General features: G+C 37.1%; 1 protein-coding gene across 2 annotated transcripts in view; it reads left to right on the plus strand.

The window, feature by feature from the left end:
* gabrb1 (gamma-aminobutyric acid type A receptor subunit beta1) overlaps window positions 1-21,914 on the plus strand; it is a 35,150-nt gene extending 13,236 nt beyond the window's left edge. The window contains exons 4-10 of one of the 2 annotated variants that reach the window (XR_008606529.1): window positions 1,873-2,093; window positions 10,044-10,126; window positions 14,925-15,068; window positions 15,303-15,455; window positions 16,825-17,078; window positions 17,363-17,525; window positions 17,710-17,775. Coding sequence is in view for 1 of the 2 variants with exons in the window: in XM_055038795.1 (XP_054894770.1) it covers window positions 1,873-2,093; window positions 10,044-10,126; window positions 14,925-15,068; window positions 15,303-15,455; window positions 16,825-17,078; window positions 17,710-18,051 (1,197 nt within the window). In the remaining variant the exon portion in view is untranslated. Of the gene's footprint in view, window positions 1-1,872; window positions 2,094-10,043; window positions 10,127-14,924; window positions 15,069-15,302; window positions 15,456-16,824; window positions 17,079-17,362; window positions 17,526-17,709 lie in introns of both variants that reach the window. The other variant, XM_055038795.1, reaches the window with a different exon arrangement.
* The last annotated feature ends 285 nt before the right edge of the window (window positions 21,915-22,199 follow it).

A 22,199-nucleotide genomic window follows, 5' to 3' on the forward strand; every position in this document is an offset into this window, starting at 1 on the left:
GCCTGAGGTTTTCTGCTCACGGATACTGCACCTTTGGGGGTCAAAACTACATCCTGGTGCACTCTGGCACATGGTGGAAATCAGCTTATTCCTGTGGTAGGCTATACCTAAAATACAGACAGTGGATATGCAAAAGAAAGTCAGACAGTAATGCAGTGTGGCTCATTAATCTTTTTTGTTAAATCACAGTTTGTGATTTAACAAAATGTTAAATCATATAGGCCCAAGTTGGTTTGGGATAGCTTTTATCTCCTCAAAATACATAGGATACCTCAGGAGAAGTTAAAGGGTGTCTCTTATGGAAAGAATGTCTGCATTTTCCTCTTACCTCCATTGTACATAAGTAGAAGATAATATATGGTCGGATGTGAAACATTAGATTTGCCTGTTACGTAAACACGCCTTAAAGAAGTTTAAAAATCTTAACCTGTTGTTAAATCAGATTTTATGACTCTAGCCTCTTCTTTTCATGACATCACTTCCCCAGCTTCCTCATTTGTTCCAGTCAGCAGCTAATTCGAATGCTCGAACACCTCGTGGATTCAAAGCCCTGACAAAATGTAATTTGAAGGGTTAGAATTACATAAAAGGAGGAAGCACGCAGGACTCCACCAGCATTTTAATGGACCTGGCTGGAAAGTGAGAACATGAGTCGAGTGCCTTCCTGATGTTGAGATGTTAACCCTGAAAGCAAGAGACAGCAGTAAAACACATGTTCCCTGAGGCTCAGACATCAACTCTGAGGAGCAAAAAACCCCCAAAAAAGACGATTCATCCCGCTTAAGCTTCTTTTGGAACACTGTTGAGTGTTTTATGTATTTGATGTCTTAATCTAGTCCAATCCATGCTAGATTTCCAACTTCATGCAAATGTTTATATTGAGAGATCTTGGCTCTCACGGGAGAAAACTGCATTGTTTGTGTCTGAATGCTTTATGACAGCTCTTATGTAAAATGGGTTCATCTGACATTAGATCTAGACTAAGCTCAGTGATGCTTAAAAACAAGACATCGTCCCAAGTTATTTTTATTCACATCTAAACAAATACATTTCGAACACCATTACCATCTCCTATTGCATTATTCCACCATTCCTGACTGAGTCACAGAAAGGAATGACTGGTGGTGCAGTGGCAGAGTTGAGACCAATGCAGGAACGGGAGCCTCTGAGGAGCAGGTGAAGCTGGGAGTTCCAACTGTCTGAGTCTCAGAACTGGAGCATGGAGGCCAGTGACTTTCCCCACTGCTTAATAAGAGCTGACATCACACAACATAACTCGCTTCTGCAGTCTGTTCTGCTGCTGGAACACGTGTTTTTATGAGGGAGGGACAGCGGGAATAGTTTTGATCCCACATTGTGTGTTAGTTGCACCAATAACACACACAGCAGTTTCAGTAATTGAATACTCAGGTTAGTAAACCTTAATCCTTCCATCTGAACTTTGACAAAGTTCAGACTTGACGAGGAAATCAATCCTTGACGTTTTCGTCTGGCACAAGGCTAATTATTTAAAAAATTTATCTGGAGATGTCAGAAATATTCAGAGAAGACCTGAAAATGCCTGGCAAAGTTTTTACAGATCACTTCTGTGTCATTTTGAGTTTCATTCAGCTAGAAATAAACATAAGAATCAAGAGTAAAACAGACATCAAAGCACACACAGTCTTTGTAGCTGAAAAAGCTAGCTGCCTGACAGAGCAGTTATTTTTACAACATTGGTGTATTCTGAGAAATAAGTTGAACTTATGCAAGTGTGATCACCAAATGTACAAACCAGACTCTCAACACTGGAATAGAGAAAACACTGAAAGCTGGTCCAATATCAAAGAAATAATAAGGAACTAAAGTCTTTCTGTCTCTGTGCCCCATTAGGACTACACCATCACCATGTATTTCCAGCAGTCTTGGAGAGATAAGCGGCTATCCTATACAGGCATTCCCCTAAACCTGACCCTGGACAACCGGGTGGCTGACCAGCTCTGGGTTCCTGACACCTACTTTATTAATGACAAGAAGTCTTTTGTCCATGGGGTGACGGTCAAGAACAGGATGATCCGACTACACCCTGATGGAACTGTGCTTTACGGCCTCAGGTAACAATTAATTCTGACCTTTTAGTTGAAAACGTAAAAGGGTTTTCAGACTGTCGCCTTCTTTTTTGGCACAGTTTCCTCTTGGTCCTCATTTAAAACCGATGCTTTTGACAATAACCATTCTGCATCTCTCTGCCAGTTGCTTTAGGAGAGTCACAGATATTTTTCTAGCTTTCCACAACGGAACCTAGGAGGTACATAAAAATAGCACAAATAAGAAAAAATATAACTTTTTTTAATGACGCACAAACAACATTTGAAGTTTAAAGCTGGCAGTTATGTATGGTGCAGTATTGCTCTGAATTCTTAGGTTTTCTATCATCTAGATAATCATCTGGAAACAAGATTTTGAGAAATGTTGAGGATGTTTGTACTAAAGACAAGGTTTTCTTCCAATGATTTAAATGCATTCATACAAATCCCAGATTGGTTTGTTGGGAAATATAAGACATGACATATTTCAACAAGCTTGAAATCTCTTGCTCTAGCAGAGGTTGATTTAAAACTGTTGATTGTACATATAAAAGGGATTTAGGGACCAGGTTTTAATGAGGAACAGTGCTGCCTCCGGGATGTTTGTGTTTCCAAAGACTTCTGTTCAAAGCATGCAAATCTTTCTCGGGGAATACTAAGCCAATTAATTGCTGCAATTGTTGCAAAACCCAAATTCAGTTTTGATCAATGTGTTGGTGTTACCAGTATGTTGCTTCAAAGAGATGATTAATCCACTAAGAATCCATGAAGCTGACGCGATTTTTCTGCAAAAGACGGGGACATTTAAAATGCCAAAATGTAAGATCATCAGTGGATTTGTTTTTTTATTTATTTAACCCTTCTTTAACCCTTTTTGTGTGCTTTTGTGTTTGAGTTGTAACCCATTAGACCAAAGATAATGCAAAATTAAAAATTACTTATTTTTATATAATTAGTTATTTAAAAGCTGAGTAATCTTTTATTTTGTTTTTTAATGGACACAAAGATTCTTCAAATAGAGAGTCAGAAAACCTGGTCTGACTTGTAAATATTAAACCCATCAGCACTGTGGGATCATCCAGTACATAATTCTGTGTTAACCTTTTTCAGATCTAACTTGATAATTTCCTCCTCCGTTGCATTTCTGTTTTTTAATAAATTGTGTTTATGGTTGTGGTTAATATATCATCGTTAACCATTTCTCACAAGATAAAACTTGCCTGTTAGCAGAAAGCTTTCAGAGCAAAATAAAACATTCATTTTGATTATAAAGAAAAATTATTGAAATGATGGAAATTTCTATCAATGATGCACCAATCCTAAGCCATGACATTGAGGATTTGGTGAAGCGATGGCAGGTGGCTGAGCAGCAGGGCGCTCTGACTGTTGACCAGAGCAGGATACACAACCAACATGGCAACCCTTCATTTAACTGGAAAGCCTTTGGTACACTGCTCCCCGAGATGCAGGATAAGGAAAGGATGTGAATGCACTTGTAGATATATGTCTTTCAGGATGGTTCAAGTCAAACTGCAACACTGGCACATGGTATCAGCTGCCCAGTGAGTAATAGTTTCCTTAGTCTCAGATGTTGTTCTGCTGTGAATAAACAGATACAAAACTATATATTGTCAGCATATATACATTTTGGTATATTACAGAAAAATATATAACAGTTCTTTAATTTGAAAGACTTGTACTTACAAATCTCATTTTTGTTGAGGTTGGTTGTTTCCAATGCTGATACTATTTCTTCCTGACTTCATTGATTCTCCTCAATGAGATTAGATCTGGTCAGGTTGGTTTCTGTGAACTAGTCACATGGTTGATGAAGATCAGGGAATTTTTTCTGACCACAGAGGCAGAATGCCAACGATATTAGAGCTGCTTCTTCGTCTCTGTCTTTGCCTTTTATTTTCTTTTTTTTTTCACAAATGAGTACTGGAAGACACAGACTCTAAGTTCAATTCCTGATTTAAGTTAATAAATTTGAAGCCAGGTATTGAAAGACACATTGCCTTTCTTTTGTAACACACTTACTTCCTTGCTAGTGAGATTCAGGATGTTGCAGTTTCTTAAACGCAACAAATATGTTGCTTTAGCTTTAGGTTAAATTTGTTAAGAATGTTATAATATGTTAATAAAACTTCACTTGCAAAGCTCAGCAGTAACTTGATTTTTTTTCTGACTTTAAGATCATCTATAATCTTGGTCCTACTTACAGGATTTGCTCTGAGAGCATTTTGCTGCAGTACAAGGTTAATTGATGACTCCTCAGCATAATGTGATGACTCTCGTAATTCAGCTCATAACATATGTTTTGATACATTTTTATTTAGTTGTGTGCAGGTAAAACATGAACATTCCTTGCTTTTTTAAACTTTGTTTTTAAAGTTAAGAACTGTATTTAATTCACACTCAGCACAGCTTCTTCTGCTTCACAAGCTTCTTTCACAAAATATTTTTGTGATGAACCTTCGAAGACAAGCTGCCTCTGAGCTCCCTCTGGGCATTCATAGATCACAAGATATTCCACATAGCTGTTCGTTTTCAAAAATAAAGCCAGCAGTGCTGGACGACAGGAGGTGTGGGGCTACATTGCCGTAAGCACTACTCTTAAAATATGCATTCTTAGTTTTTGCATTTTATCTTTTTTATTTTTCAAAACATTGAGGCCAGACAAAATATGTATCGTCTTATAGTGGCAGATGAAATGCTTAAAATTAAACCTGTATATCTCACTTTTTTATTTCTTTTTTTATTTGAGTTCTTTTCACTCAGAACTCATCTAGTTTTAAAACTTATTTACAGTTTTAAAACTTTCTAGGGACTGGTTGCAGATCTGTGAGTACTTTGCTTAGCAAGTTAGGATGCAACAGAGGTGGGTTTCATGTCTGTATCGGTCCATTGACAAAGACACCTTAAGCCTCCTTAAAGTGTTTTGTGAAGGGCGCTTTGGCCTCTGTATATATATATATGCATATATATATATATATATATATATATATATATATATATATATATATATATATATATATATATATATATGTCCTAGCGGCTAGCAGAGAATATTATGAACAAACTGTGATAAAGATGTGATTCACAGTGATTCTAAAATAGAAGAAAACAATGTTATATTTCCTATGTTTGTGAAACACAAAACTAATAAAAATGTTTAAACAAAAAAAAAACATGGAATTCAAAACATGCCGCGCCTTGTTTGGAATGCAGTTGACAAAATCTCAGACAGCAGACTAACAATTAGTGGGTTTTAGTCAAGGATAATGATTTGGGGCATCGAAACTTCATCAAATTGTTTTGCTATTTGAATTGCTTTATTTTCAAGTCTGTACGGTGACACTGTTTTTCATCATGGTGGAAAATTAAATTACAAGGGGTCCAATAAATTGGACCAGATTGGGTAGCACTTTATTTGACAGGTTGTGAAGAAGACTGTCATGACACCGCCATAAACATAGGACCTGACATGAACATGAGGTTGTCTTCATGAGTATTTATGAGTATTAAAAGTTGACATTATGTAAAATGTCTTTGATATGACAACTTGACATTAACCAAGAAATTATGATTTGACATAAATTTGTTATAAAAGCATTACTGATTAAACTTTAGCTTTAATAACATAAAACTACATAATTTCTAAAGTTTAATCAGCAATACTATTTATTTACGGTGTCATGACAGTCTTCTTCACAACCCGTAAAATAAAGTGTTACCCCTGATTGTCGGTCGAAGTTGCTCTTGGATGCTTTTTTCATTGGTTTTCTTACCAGTCGGTCTCACGTAGCAGCATTCGCCGTCTCTTCTATAGATGAATCAAACAACTGGATGAAGATTCACAAGAGAAAAGAACAGGTTTCAACTGGACATCCTTGAACATCCTGCAGAAATTCATTTTGTCCATGATAAATATTGTTGCTGCCCTATTCATTTAAAACTCACGATTTGTACAGATGCATTCACTCACACTTGCTGATGATGTCAGGCAACCTCACACTGTTGGCAACACTCTCCAAATAGGTGCATTACTGTGCTAAAAAAATGACACTATGTTCCTGGAAAATACATTATCCTTCACCTTTAAGAAAAACAGGGGTTGTGGTTTTTCTCCAGGTATGATGTCAACAGGTCAGATTCTGTGCAATCTGCTCTAACACATTAACACATTTCATTGAATTAGTTGATTAGCTTAAAAGCTTTTGTTCAATTCATTTGGTCCAAATGCCTTCATACGTCTTAAGAGTCATTATCCTTCACAAACACATTATTACTATTGCACTTTTTTTTTTCTTTTTTTTTTACATTTTAACAAACTTTAAATTTCTGGGCTTTTATGGTTCTTGGGAGCATTTAGCCTCAGATGCTGGTGTTGTATTTGTGTCTGGAGGAGCTGTCTGTTCAGATCAGGTTTTTTTTTCTAAAGTCCACATAGAAGCAGCTTTTCAAAGACAGAAACAGAGATACAATGAGAGAGGGAAGCAGAAAGCATTAAGTCAGACCTGAAGCAGCCCAATGAAAAGGACAGGGATGCTGGATTTACCCAGAAACAACTCTTCTTTTGAGGCTGAATGAATATGGGCCTTGCGGGCTGTTTTCAGCACTCTGTCTCTTCCTAAAGTGAAGCAATTCTCAGTGTATTCAGATAGACAAGACTATTTCCCTCTAAGCTAATTTTCTTCCTCCGTTTAATTTCCAGGGCTCGTACTTTTCATTTTTCTCATTCTTTTTGACCTTTTCACCCCAATCCTGGACCAGAATTTTCATCCTAAATAATATGTGTGTTTCCGGAACAATATAAAATGTAATTATTACAGGATATTGCCACTGTTCTTATTGTTTGGATAAAAACCATGAATCTAATTTGTCCTCTTTGTAAGCACTCAATTGCCATGCTCTAGATCATGGATGTTAAAATGCAACCCCTAGGTAATTTGTGACCCTTACAATGATTTGTCATATTTCTTTTTAAGCTTTGCTCCCACGTGCAAAATACTCACAGGAGATTGAAGTAAAGGTTTAACAAATTTATTGAACACAATGAAGGAATGACATAAGGGCCTTTGTCCAGGAGGTTTTCCCTGCATTGCTGGGAGTATATTTCTCCTTCTTTTTCTACTTTAGCCCCAGAATCTGAAGCACTGATGATCATATCTTTCACAGTGCTCTGCTGCAGAATCATTATCCCCCAAAGGCTCTGACAATTATTCATCCAGTGTGCTCGCTGCTAAGACAAGGGCTATATTTAGGTTTCCCAAAATGACCTCAGCTTTGATTGGCACTCTCACATCCCAATTATTGGAAATTCAGCACCTTGGAATAATGAAGACAACATCAAACACCTGTTTATCTCCACATCATCATCAGCGGCACATCTCGGGTATGGTCACAACTAAGAGAAAGCTTTTCTCAGCAATGGAAAGAAAAGATGACACAGGCTGAGTTTAGTCTGTGCTGCTGGGTCTGAGCTGATGCAGAGTCTGAAAAGCTTCTGTTTAACGAGTCAGTGATCACAAGGCCACATGTGGGGAAATCACAGTAAAAAGTCTGAGGCTATTAAATAACAAATACGCATTATAACCACTGCACTTGCTTTGTCATATAACAAGCACAAACATACATTTTATTTGTACTTTTATAAGATAGACCAAAATAAACTTGTGCATAATAGTGAATTGTTAGTAATAAGATTCAGGGTACATGACTCAGGAGGAGGATATACCCAGCAGGAGTTAATGCAGAAGTTTTCAAGACACAGCTTTTATTTTTGATTGTCCACTTCAGCATGTTAGCAAGCAAACTTGCACATATTTAGCTATGAACTAGCAATTTGTGAATCAAATATTTGGCTGGCTCAGAACTAAATATTTAGCTTTCTAACATATTTTGTTTGGACCACTCATTTATAAACTCATTTATAAATGAGTGGATAACATGGTTTAGAAACAGCACCCCATATGAGACTGGCACTACTTGTGGGTAGATGGAAATTCATTTATTTGCATAATTTATTTGTGTTCATTTGCAATTTTGTTATGGATTTTATCTTTAGAGTTTTTCCTAAGGCTTTGTGCTTCAGAAAGTATTTTCTGAAAGGAGACTAAAAATAGCATATGCAGGAATTCCAGGGTGACTTGTAAAAATGAAAAAAAAATCCTTTAATACCTCTTTACACTGACAGTAAAAGTTCAGCTGTCTTCACGTTTTCCCAGCTCTTATACTGTCATGGACGCTAAAAGCCCATAAAAACATAAATATTTATCCTTTACCTTCTGAATATTCCTGGCTGTTCATCTTTTTCTTGAACACACTGAACACCTTAGGAAGCTTTGGATAAATCTTAAAGCTGGTGAAGAGGCATGGAGAGACAGTACAAATGGAAAGTGTCCATTCACTGACTTGTAAGGAGAAGGCTGCAGTTCTGCTGTCATAGTTGTGAATCCCTTATTGTTACACAGTTGGGTGCACAAACTAGAGCCCAAGAATACTTTTCATCTTCAGTAGAGTTTATATTATGCCGTGATGGAATAGCTTTTTCTCCAGTGGAATCTTGGAAAATTTGTTGGAGCTCTTTTTGTAAACAATGTGGTTCTGTTGGTGTTTTGAAGTCTGGACCTTCAGAGTGTCCTAGATCGGTTCACAATTAGTTTAGTATGAAGCAGCAAGAACGAGACAACACGTCCAAATCTGAGACACAGAAAATGGCAGAACCAGTGGTCAGGTCATACATGGGAACCTCCTGTTGCTTCTTTTTAAAATGTTTGGACAGGGGCAAAACCAGAGCTAAAGGGAGGTATTAAATATATAATATACTAACCCATAAATACTTTAGGATTACTCATTCCATTTTACACATTAAACAAGTTTACATTTCATGGTGAAAAAATGAGGTGTAGCATGGCACTGATATCTGAAGGATCTCTGCTAATAACTGGCTCTGATAAGACAAACCTCTTCAGCTGCCACCAAATGTTGACCAAAGTGGAAAAAGTTCATTTCCACAACTGTTTTGAACCAAAGTGCTTACTCACATTATTGTTTTATAAAAGTACAGTTGCTACTTTATTGCATTTTGTCCATGAAAAGACAATCAGGACAAAATGAAAAGTATTTCATTTTCTTCACAGTGAAGGAAAAAAGAAACATTTAAATAAATATTCCATTCATTATTCGTGGTGTATTATTTTTTTTTCCTCATCTTGTTGGGGTGTTCTCTAAATAGCATCAGATCTAATGCCCGAATTGTACATTGAAGATCCCCAAATGTGTATGTCAATAAATCAACATAAAAAATTTATAGGAATGTTTTATTTTGGACAGATTGTATTTCATTTGACAATAAATACTTTTTAATAAGCTTCACTGAGTATAATGCAGCTTTACGTATGTCTAATTAAAGTCTATGAAGCGTGCAGGGATCGTTTGTTTGTTCCACGTATTCCCTACGACACCAGATTTTCTGCCTGAATGAGTATAAGTGCAGGTCACCCAGAAAAATGCCTGTAATTTATCCTTCCATTTCGGCACATTAATTATAATCTACCTACATGCTACAGTGGATATCTGGGATGACCTTTAATCGTGTTTTCTGTCGTATATACAGATTATGAGGCTGTAAATACAGTGTGGCTCTATCCGTACGGAGAACAGTTTGTGACGGTTGTTGCTTCGGCTGTAAAACTTCACTAAGAGTTTCATCCGGTTTTATTGTTAACTCCTAATTACTGCCTGCTATAATTGAGATTAAAACACAAAGCTTTACAAAGGGAGAAGAGCTGCAGACGTCAATTCAGCAGAGCAAAGGCAATTATGGGAACGAGACGGATAGTTTCGCTCCACTCAAGGTTTAAAAGGATTTGTGTAATTCGAGGTTTTGAAGGTCGGTTCTGTGAGTTCTGCTCGATCCTTAAACTTCAAAAAATCAAATTAACATTTTTTGTTGTTGTTGTTTTCACCAAGGATCACCACGACAGCCGCCTGCATGATGGACCTTCGCAGATACCCACTGGATGAGCAGAACTGCACCTTGGAGATCGAGAGCTGTAAGCAACACAGTTTTTGTGTGTAAACTGATTCAAGAGATGCTGAGTGAACCTGGATAGAGCGGTCTGTTTTCAGATATCACTCAACTCTGACACAAGAACCTGTCATGATCTTCATGTGGTGAAACTGGACACCTGGTTTTCTTTAAGTTAACCAGAGATGAAGAAATCCACAATAATGTAAAACAAAGGCTCAGTTCACAGATCTAGAAAAGTTTTACTAAAACCTGTTACTACATCCTCCAGCAGCTAAAACCAAGTGATGAAAATGGACAAGTTAAAAAGAATTATAAAAACCAAAGAAAACACATCTTATCAGAGCCCCCTTTATAAATCTGGAATAATCATAATTCTGATTTATAAAGCAATAATTTAACTACATGGTATTTCATGTACATGTCAGATCTGTAGATTATCTTTACTACAGATGTACAGCATTAGCATCTCAACTACTTGTTAATAAACACATATTACATTTGACTGTCCATCCAACCATTTTCCATTGTTCCAGTCTTGGTCCAGGCATGTTTACATCCATCCATTCTTAATTTATCCATCTGTTCTCTTGGAAATCCATAGGTGTTCATGCTGATAAAAGAAACTTAACTGTGGGTCCTCCCTGTGTTTTTTTTTTTTTTTTTTTTGCCAGTAAATTGATTATACCACCCAGACCAATTGTGTTCTGGTTGTGGTTCATTTTCAGTTTTTCTATTGAAATGGTTCTCACACCAAATGAGGCTTAATAATACTGTATTTTTATTAAAATTAGCTGGAACATCAGTTTCACAGGTCAGAATCATCTGAGGTTATTAAGGTCACATTCAGCCTAAACCCATCTAATGTGAACTGACAGTTCCTGTTTAACTGGACCTGTCCGGAGTGCTTCAGTTAAATAATTAACAATGCTGACATGAATAGTTAAAGTCTCGCACATTACACAGTATATGTCTACATTTAGAGAGGGTGGAGCCCCTTTCTGCCTGGAGCTTCGCGCATAAGTCATGCTTATGCAACAAAGCCATATGAGCTCTCCAAAAACTCATTAATATACATCAGTTTATTTTTTGACTGTTTGTTTTTAGTTTTCTGTAGAAGTTTAAGCAGTGGTCAGGTCTGCAAATTAACCCAAAGGTTAATTTAACGAAACCCACTTTCATTATAGAAAGTGGGTTTTCTATAATGGTAAGAGGGGGTGCTCATGTATGTGTGCCTGTTAAATGATAACTTTCTCCCTTCTCAATTCTCTAACAGATTAAACTGATGAGGGCTAAGAATTTGTTTTATGTCATAGTTTTAGAGCCTTGTACATAAGTAACATTGGGTATAGAAATAAGGCTCATGGCCATTGTCCAAATTCCTCAAATTTACTGTGTCTAACAGATATCAGCTTTCTTTAATAATCAAACAGAAGCATGCACATGCATGCTCCTCTGGGCTGTCTTATTGAATCTACTCTGTGTAATATAAAATAGATGTTACATTTGAGCATGGAAGTTAAGTGTGCAAACCTGGTAGCTCTGAATCTGAAGCACAGAAACATTTCATACTCAAATATAGATTGAATTAGATCAAAATGCCTAAGTCTTAAATTTTAATAAAGTAACTAACGTCATAAAAGTCAAAGAATTGAATGCAATCTATCCATCTTAATGTGGAAATTTCAATAGCTAAGAAAATTGAAATTAGAAATAAAGACCAAATCTCTAGGGATATTACAGTGAGTTGCAAAACTATATTCGCTTGCATATTTTATTACACTGCAACTGAAGACTGTCGTCCATTTTGTTTGGTTTTATATGATAGACTAACATGAAATAGACAAAGGAGAAGGCTGAAAGCAGAATTATACTGAAAACCAATATCACAATTTTTGTACAAAGCACTGTACAATCAATTAACTGAACATGGAAAACATACGGCAAAACTTCAAGTATACAAAGATATGGCTGTCCATAACAGACAGGATAAACAAAGCAGCCAAAAGACCTTATTATGCTAGCTCTGGAGGAGCTGCACCACTCACTTGGGAGAATATTTTAATTGAACCATAAGCCATTCAATGTGTCAAACCATATAGAAAGATAAGCTAAGTTTCCAGTTATGAAGCAGCCATTTATATGCTCCCCGTAAACATATGGAAGGAGGCGCTCTGATCAGATAAAGCAATTACTTAACTTTCTGGGCCACTGGCGAAATGTTGTGCATGCTTTTCTCCACACTAAGACATCACTCTCAAAAAACCAAACCCACAATAAAACATTGTTGTGACAATAGCATCCTGTGAAGGTGCAGCAGACATTAAAGTGGGGTAATTAATTTGAAGATGCAGTGGATCTCAGACAGTGAGCACCTAAATACCAACTTTTCCAAGTAGCACCACCATCAAATACTTCAAAATAATAATACCATTTTTAGTTTATGATCGATTGAATGCTTTGATTTTATCATGTTTTCTTATTTAGAAAGCACATTTTTTTCAGGTTTTGAGTTGAAAATTAGTAGAAATGTCTCTCATGATACAATTTGAGCCTAAGTAGACAGGATGTCTACCTACAATAGTATGAACAAAACTGGGAGATGGTTTTACAAAGGAAGAGATTATATTTGAAAAAAGATATGGAGCCTTTTTTTATGTATAAGACATGTACTTCAAACAGGTAAAAACACAAACTCAAACTGAATTTAGTTCAATAAATCAGGAGATATTTGATTCCCTTTGGAAGAACTGACATTAGATTAGGCAATTCTCCTTTTAAATCATTCAGTGTGTTCAAATTATTCTAATTGTTCAGTTAAGTCATTTCTAAAATGCTCCTCTTCATGCTGAAAAGAGATGAGAAAAATGAAGTAAAACCATAATGAAGCTCTTCCGCTCTCGATAAGCTGTTAATTCCCAGAAATCCTTCAAACTGCCGGTAGATAAGCTGGAGAGCCTGAAAAGAGAAACACATTGGCCCAATTAAATGGGTCTAATTACCGGCGGGGCATTGGGGGCCGGGTCATTCTGTTTCAGCCTGTAGATGCAGACCAGAGACCTGCCAGGGAAAGTAAAGGGAAAGGCTTTATTTCTTGTCCAACTCAGCCTCTGGGAAACTGGAGGATGTCCAGCAGCTGGAAGGAAGCATGAATTTATTAAAATACAGTCAGTTTTGAGTTCATAGGACAAAGAATATGAGATGCCACATTTAGCATAAGATCTGCAGCTTTTGTTTGTTGTTTTAATGCACAGAGCAACTTGGCCAATGAAAAAGTTAGCACTAAGATCAAGTAAAAAATTGAATAAAATGTTCTCCTTTGGAAAAATTGAGGAGTCGGTAATATTTCATCTGGTAGAAAATTATTTGATCAAGACAGCATCTTGCTGTGTGTATCACCTTAGAGACTGCTACCATGTTTTTTTTTGTTTTTGTTTTATTTTTTTTCAAACCTAAACCTTTTAGGCAATCAAAGAAAATCTAAGTGAATAGAACATGCAGTATTGAAATGATTTCCTTTATTAGGCACAATAAAACAACTGCAGCAGTAGCTGGCACTTATTACAATAGGTAGTAATGAGCCCTTTTTTCATTTCTGTGGAGGAGTCTTGAGACACTATTCTGTACAGAGCTGTTTTATTTCAGACACAGCGAAGGATTTATGAGTATTTATGAGCATATTTATAGTATTGCAACAGAATCACAATTGGATTTTGGCCAGTGCTTTGACAACGTGGCTCAAGTGACTTTTTTGTGACTTAAGAACCTGTTTTTGTCCAAGTAATTCATAGGTGGGTTTGTCTTGTCGCATTTTCCAAGCATGCTTCGATGAAATCTCTGTGAAGACTTTTCTACAAAAGAGAACAATCTGTCACATCACCAAACTGTTCAGGTCCCGAAGACGTAAGGTAGACTCTGACCATTGCATTACAACCACCATGTGTGGCAGTCTTAGAAATTAATCTTTCATTCTTTTTAAACTAGAAGATAATTTTATCTGTTGGAAAAATATAGTACACAAGTTTGAAATGTTATTCTTCAGTGTCATCAATCCACCAGTAAAGGTCCTGAAATTGCTCCTCACTAAGACCAGGGATGATGCACCACTGCAAGAGCTGTGTGTTAACTCCTGGTTTGTATCTCCAGTGACGTGCCACGTTTTTTAAAAACTCTTCCTGACAGCAGTTTGCTGACAGATGAGGACCATAAACCGTTTTCATTCCAGCTGATTCATTCCAGACTTCATGTTCTCTGAGTGTGAAAGTAATTCCCTCGAGTCATGTTTTTCAACCTGCAAAGTATTTTCTCTCCTTTTTATGATGTGAAAGAATTATACTAAAACAGAAATGAAAGAGAAAACTCTGGCAGATGTCCCCAAAGGATCTGTAGCTTATGTGGGTTCACATCCTGCTGAATAAATGTGTTGATAATCCATTCAGGAAGTCACCGACAGTTCAGGTTGTTCAGTCACACACTAACACAGCCGTGAATCTCCAACATCAGAGAGATGATGTCAGAGTGACTTTCCTACTTCCCTCACCAGTTTCTCTTCCTGACATCCTGCATGTTGTAGAGAAGATTGGAAAAAAAGGACTAACTTTTGAGTAGAACTACACCAAATGCACATTTCCCTTCATTGAGTTTCACTGGTTTCTGGTTGTGGGTCCTCTGGCCTCTGGCCTGTGACTACCATGGGAATTGTTTCTAGACATTTTTAAAGACAGCTTTGACCTCTCCCTGCTTACTTGTGCAAGTACTCAAAGGCAAATATAGTTGACTTTAACTTTTTTAACTTTTTTTGTGTGTGATTTTCTTTCTCTCAGATGGATACACTACAGACGACATTGAGTTTTACTGGCAGGGAGGAAGTAATGCTGGGTCAGTCACTGGAGTGGAGAACATCGAGCTGCCTCAGTTTTCCATCATTGATTACCAAACCCTGTCCAAGAAAGCCGTGTTTGCCACAGGTAACAATAAACCTTGTTTAATAGATTTTTTAAAAAAGTGTTTTAGATTAATTCTATACAATATTTTGTAAATCTTGATACTGACAATATTCATTGTCTATTCTGGAAAAGTATAACATATGGGGAAAATGAGCCATTATGTCATAAACATGATGTTATTTCATTTAGTACCCATCTTTTTACTATTCTGTAAAAAGATCACCACAGACTTATATTATTTTCCTTGCCAAACAGGTTCGTATCCACGACTGTCACTGAGTTTTAAACTCAAGAGGAATATTGGCTATTTCATTCTGCAGACTTACATGCCATCCATTCTGATCACCATCTTGTCCTGGGTCTCCTTCTGGATAAATTACGATGCGTCGGCTGCCAGAGTGGCTTTAGGTCAGTGACTTTTATTCATAATTTCTCTCAGGTTCGCTAATTTTTTGTTAGCTCTTGCTGATCTGTCAATTTTAGACCTGAAAAAGCATAAACAAGCTTTGATTATTTTTGACCTTTCATCAGTTTAACAGAGTTTTTATATTAAAAGGCGAATTATTACATTGAATTATTCAGTATTTTCTATTTCTCCAAAATAGTTAAATTTGCCAAATGTTAGTCCCTTTTAGATCTATGTGTCTATTTTTTAGCTTGCTGTATCCCCCTGGGTATAGATATATATAGTTTATATTTTTTTGTGTATTTTTTGATTGTAGCACTTTTAGTTTCATGTTTGATAAAACATTTCATATTTCTCTCTTTCTGCCTTCATTAAGACAGCTTGATCAACCCTTTTGATGTCATTTGCAAATGTAATTTCTCATTTACTGGTTCTCAAAACTTACACACAGGTGCAGTTAGCTGGTTAATTACTGTTAAATATCATTCACAATCAAACAATTGATTTGCTTATTCCAAATTGAAATATTTTGTAAGGTGGAGGTTGCTCAATAATCTGTTTTGGCAAATATAAAATTGTCCAGCTAATTTTATTTAAACATAAGATTCTCCATGGTTTTGTTTTGTATAGAAACTGGGGTATTGATTCTCTTCTTTTAGTCAAGGTCCAGCATTAGATTTCATATTATTTTTCAGAAAATACCTCGAGGCTAAACTTTAAATCCCACTGTATGTAGCACAACATCTAATGACTTAAAGACAATATAACAAAATAATTAGTTCTGGAGACTCAATATCTTTCTGAGAGATGAATTCTTGACCTTGCCTTGAAATGACCTCTGACACATAAAAACCTAACGGTCAAGGGGGAACCTATGACCCTAAAATTTACACTTCACTAAAACTAAATCAGGAAAACCTACTTTGTAATATTCATAAAAGAAGTACACAACAATGTTACTATACTACTTCTACTCTACTACTAAAGAAAATCTTATTCTTCTTACAGATCTAACAGTTGTCAAGACTCTGAGCCTCTCAGTGGCCTAACAAAGAGTTTTATTACCTGATTCTGGTGGTTATTTCCACTTTTTTCTGAGCGCAGTTCAAAGTTTCTGGACCACTTGAAGCTGTCAGTTTTCACAGTCAGTTGTCGGTTCCCTCTTGGATGTTATTTTGTTGAGTTCAGAACTAGGTTGGATGGCAAAGTTAGGCACTGAATGTGCAATGTTGGCAACATGTTTGACTTTGAAGGAATAGCAAAATCTTGCAAAGATTGACACACAAAAAAATAGAAAAATAGTTCTTACATTAAAATGTTGAGTCTGAGATGTTTGCATGTCCTACACTGTTGACTTTTGCACTTCTGCAGGTATAACCACGGTGCTGACCATGACCACCATTAACACCCACCTGAGGGAGACCCTGCCAAAGATCCCCTACGTCAAGGCCATTGATATTTACCTCATGGGCTGCTTTGTCTTTGTGTTTCTGGCCCTGCTGGAGTATGCCTTCGTTAACTACATCTTTTTTGGCCGTGGTCCTCACCTACAGAAGAAAGCAGCGGAAAAGGCTGCTAAGTCCAACAATGAGAATAAGGGCCGACTGGAGAGCAGTAAAGTGCAGGTGGGTGAAGATCTGAGTGGAAAATATCAGTCACTTATATTTACGGCAGGTTAATTTAAATGACCAGACAGTGTTACTTGTCTGGTTACCAAGCCACCTGCCCATCAGAAAGGTATGAATGCTTTAAACGCCAAATTTAGAAAACTTTAAGTGACTTTTTTTAATGTAAATCTTAAAATTTAAGCCCTAACATCTCAGCTCTGCATAATGATTATGAATAATTTATATTTATGGTGTATAAGGTGTTGCTCATTTAACCTTTTCGCTTTTTTGTACCCATTTAGTTTGAGCATGAAACAGAGCCATCTGCAGCTGGTTGTTTCATACCAAGCAGGCACCAGTTCACAAAAAGTGGATATTTTAAACCTTCTTTGAAAACTTAGAATTTAAAGTAGAAGAAATGAAATGACAACACCTGGATATGAAAAAGTGTGAATTGAGGAAGGGGTAAGTTGACCCCTACCTGGAGGTTTTCTCAGATAAAACCACAAGAACTAAATCCCTCAAATTGAAAGCAGGAATTGTAACAATAACAAGGCAGATGCCTGGAGGTGATTAGCAGATTTATTTTTGATTTAATCTTCTTTTTAGCTGAAAATAAAACTGAAATGTTGTCTTGTGGCCTTTTAAGGTCGACGCTCATGGCAACATCCTCCTGACGAACCTCCCCACTGAGATGGGAGGACCGGATATGATGGGCGCTCTTAACGATCCCCGGGCCACCATGTTCTCCTACGACAGCGCCAGCATACAGTACCGCAAGCCCATGACGAGCCGGGACCTCTACGGACGGCCAGCCCTCGACCGGCCAATCGGACACAAGAAAAGCCGCCTGCGGAGGAGAGCCTCACAGCTGAAAGTCAAGATCCCGGATCTCACAGACGTCAACGCCATAGACAAGTGGTCCCGGGTCATCTTCCCGATCACATTCACCTTCTTCAACTTGGTCTACTGGCTGTATTACGTCCACTAGGACACCAGTTGTGAGCATGAGCGGTAGCTGATGGGTACTTTTTTTTTTCTTTCAATGGAAGCTCAATCCTGTACAGTAATGAAAGTAGAAGAGTTCAGCCCATTTGTACAAATCCTCTTTTGGAACGAGTAGTTCTAGTCTTTACAGTGTAAATACAATTTAATATATAAAATATATAAATCAATATATATAAAGACAGAGATATAATTTATTTAAAAAAATTCAATTTTGCTGTGTACATACAGTTAGTTAGAGAGAAAGAAGTAGTGGTGAATTAAAGACAGGAAAGTTTTGGTATTTACAGATTCAAAGATGCCAAAAACACATTGGTGGCTTTTGTTTGTCTTCTTTTTCTTTTAGCCCTTCTTTTGCATGTTAATAGAAATCAACTTTTGTTTGCTTACAATGCAAAAAACAAAATAGAGACCGAACATCAACACAAGGTAAGTCAAACAGGATTAAACTCAAGCTGAGTAAGGTTATTGTGGGAAAAGAGGGACAAAACAAAAGACTGATGCAGAGACAGATTAAATTTTCCATCCACTCTTGCATACTTACTACTTCCATACATCTGTACAGGTAACCAACCAACCCATCAATTTCTCTCTCTCTTCTTATAAAATCAATGTGTTGCCAAGTCAGAAGGGAAATATGATCCTTTCACATCTGTTTCCGCCTCCCAGTGGGCTGTACCTGGAAAGCCTTCCAGCCAAGGCCTCATGATCAGAAGATCTTATCCTTTAGGACATGATCTGTAACTAATGACCAAAAGTGAAGGTTGGAAGATGGACCAGTAAATGCAAAGCTTAGCCTGAGGCCCAGCTCAGTTTGGTCTTCACCATGATAGACAGCAACACCTTCATTACTCCAGGCAAAGGCTAATCCATCTGTTCATTTCCTGCTCCACCTTGCCATCATCGCTCCATCTTGCCATCATCTGGGACAAAGCACCAATATACTTCCTGAGTTCCTAGACCCAGAATCACTGGGGTCCCTCCATAACGTTAAAGTGGTTCTGCTGAAGAAATTTTGTTTTTGATCGAGTGCTCACTGGTCTCTGACCTTTTTGTTGTTTGTAGAAAACTGATGCACATTGGAGATTAACTAGAAATGTTAAACCTGCTAAAATTAGGCTTTATTATTCATAAATGCTGGCAATAGATGCAAGTCTGGTATCTCACCTGACCACATGCTGAATCAGCTCTTCATCAGAGAACAATCTGAATCAAACCTGTCAGATATGTTAAAGTTACACATTGAACCAGACTCCAGGATTCAGAGTACAAATGGATTTAATAACTCTGGTGCTGTTATTTGAAACTTAAACGTCAGCTAACTTTTTGATCCCATCTAGATAGCTTTGGACCGTTTGTGCATTAAACATCATTTAAGCTGCAGCTGTAGAAGGTTTCCCAGCTCGGGTTTATCCCAGCCTAGATGATGTCTCAGTAAAGATCTGTTGTACTTTTGCCTCTCTTTCTCCTTGCCTTGTGTTTATAGAGATGGTAGAGCTAAGTTTCATTTTATTTTCAAAATGGAAACTTTTTTTCATTTTGCCGCTATTTAAAGATTTCACAAGCAGAAATATTGATATATTGGAAAACTGGTGCTTATATTTTCTACTGCACAAGTCCCACAAATTTTTATGGAAGGTATCAAGTCATCTGGCTTTTTCAGTAGGAAAGACCTCTTTTGGCATTTAGAACTGCTTCATATGACTGGATTTCACTGCAGAGAGAAACGATTAATTTTGCTCATCTACAAAGACAAACACCTCCTTTGGAAAAAGTTCTCTGGAATTTATCTATGAACTCTTTTAATCTGGTTATGCTCCTATATTTTAGTGCATTTGTGGATATATAATAGATTTTTATCTTCAAAAAATTTTAGATGATAAAAATAATGTAACTTAGAGCAGCAAATTCCAAACTATGCATTTTTTCCCCTCATTAATTTTACACTTCTTAACAAAACAGTTTAGCACCCAGGGAGTGGTGGAAATTAAATTAACTGTTATATTGCTGTATCTCTTGCAGGGTGTGGACCTCCTTTAGGCTTGGATCTAAGGCTTGATATAGACACTGTGTTTTCTGCTGCAGTAGGGTGGTCCACATCTTTGCTTTGGCACTAATTCTCAGCTGATTCCATATATGCTTGCTGGATTGCAGAATATGATACAACTCGACTTCAAGCCTTACCTCTTGGTTATTGCACCACAAGAAATGCAGCCATCTTTGCTCTGAGATATTTTGCCATAAGACAACACAAGGTGTTGTAAAGACTGATTCCAAAGAGGTCGTTGTAATGTTTGGAGCACAATAAAGTGATCCTCATTATGATTAGTCTTGGATGACTGGAACCTTGATTTGCTGTAGCCCATTAGTTCAAACATTTGATTGCTGAAAGGTCTGGATTTGGTCGAGTAGATTGTGGGCCTCTGGGCTACACAGTTACAATAGTTTGACAGTTTTCATGTGTTTGGAATTGAGGGTTAGGTTAGAGTCAGTGATGTGACAGCATTGTCTTAAAATAGTTGCCCATTACCTATCTATATAAAAATTCAACTGGTGAAAATCACTTCATTTGATATGAGCTTAGAAGTTAAAATTCAGTGTTTTCAAAAAATATGTTAAATAACACCCACCTTTTTTAAATAAGAAAAGGTGGGTGTAAATCTTGGGATGCTTTGCTAATGCATCTGTTGGCTCCTTTTTTATTATCCAGCTCAGTCTGTACCATTCACATGCTGGTACTCTACATGCTATGGTTGCCTAAACTCATGCAAACAAACAATGCAAGCGCTTTTAAAATTCATCCAGTTAAAATACAGCAGACTCTGTTTCTTCACCTTCTCTCTTTGTTCTGACTGTCATATGCTCTGGTTAGTGCCAGATGCCAGCACTTACACTCTGTGGGAGCCATTCAAAATGTTCCAACTCCATAGGAATAGAATCATGTCCATCTGTCACTTTTCTGCATGTGGACCAAATTACGCCTTGATCAGGCCAATTCTTCTGGAAGCTGATCTGTTTGTCTCAGTCAGTGTGTTATAAAGTCTTTTAAAAATGAATATTTTTTAATCCTGTTCTGAGTTATTTTTTAATTCATTTTTCTTCATATGATTTTTCTTAAGAATTACCATTCAGTCCAAACACAGCTACAAGGCAAAATTAATCCCAACATGTTTTTCTTTGTTTGTTGTTTTTGTTATGTGAAAGTAATGATCCTCAGATGAAAGGCTGCAAGTTTTATGAGGGCTTTAATCACAGAGAAACAAATAAAAACCAGACAAGCTTCTGCTGGACTCGATCACAGTGGTGTGCTCTTTCTGTACGGCTTAACTTTGTGCCTTTATACCAAGAATCTCAACATTTTACAGGGTTATCTTATGAGTGGTAAGGAAAACACATTGAGCTTTTTGTACAAGATGAATTGGAAACAGAACCCATTTCTCAGACTCTAATGTATGTTACCATTATCTAAGCGTAGATTGTAGTGAGACATTCCAGCATTATGACGACAATCTTTCAAAGAAAAAGGAATGGATGCATGGCTTCCCTGACAGAACAAAGGAAGCACCAGAGATGGACCTCTTTTCTGTGGACGGAGGAGCTAATGGATGCAGCAACTGGTTTCCCTGCAGGCTGCAGCTGCAGACAGAGGATGAAGCTTCTGATCCTTTAAAGTGATGTTCCACATGTGCACTCAAGTGGAACGGCCTGCGCAGATTTAAGCAAACACCAGACACCATGTGTGACTGGCTGTGTGTGGAAGGTGAAAGAATGCCATGGACAGGCATCATTTGTGTCAACTTACAGAGAATTAAGAGTCCAAATAAAGCTGCTGAGATCTCTGCATACAAACTGCTTTGTGGTTCATTTATTTTCACTTTGCTGAATACTTATATACAAGGCTGTGTTTTTCAGCTAATTTTCCAGAAAATATTTTGTCAGCATATGCCCTCAGTCCATGCATCAAATGATTAGATGCGTCCTAATAGCTGAGTTAATGAGGCTACTAAAAGCCTAAATGTGTCCCTGTGCACAGCTGAATGAGCAGCTTCAGCACGTTAAGTAATCATTATCTGGAGGGAGATGACGTCAGAAAATACTTGTAAAGATCTCTATTTCTCTTAAAAAAGGCCAATA

This window comes from Poeciliopsis prolifica, unplaced genomic scaffold, assembly GCF_027474105.1.
Source record: "Poeciliopsis prolifica strain line A6 unplaced genomic scaffold, Auburn_PproV2 SCAFFOLD013, whole genome shotgun sequence".
In the NCBI taxonomy this organism is placed as follows: domain Eukaryota; kingdom Metazoa; phylum Chordata; class Actinopteri; order Cyprinodontiformes; family Poeciliidae; genus Poeciliopsis; species Poeciliopsis prolifica.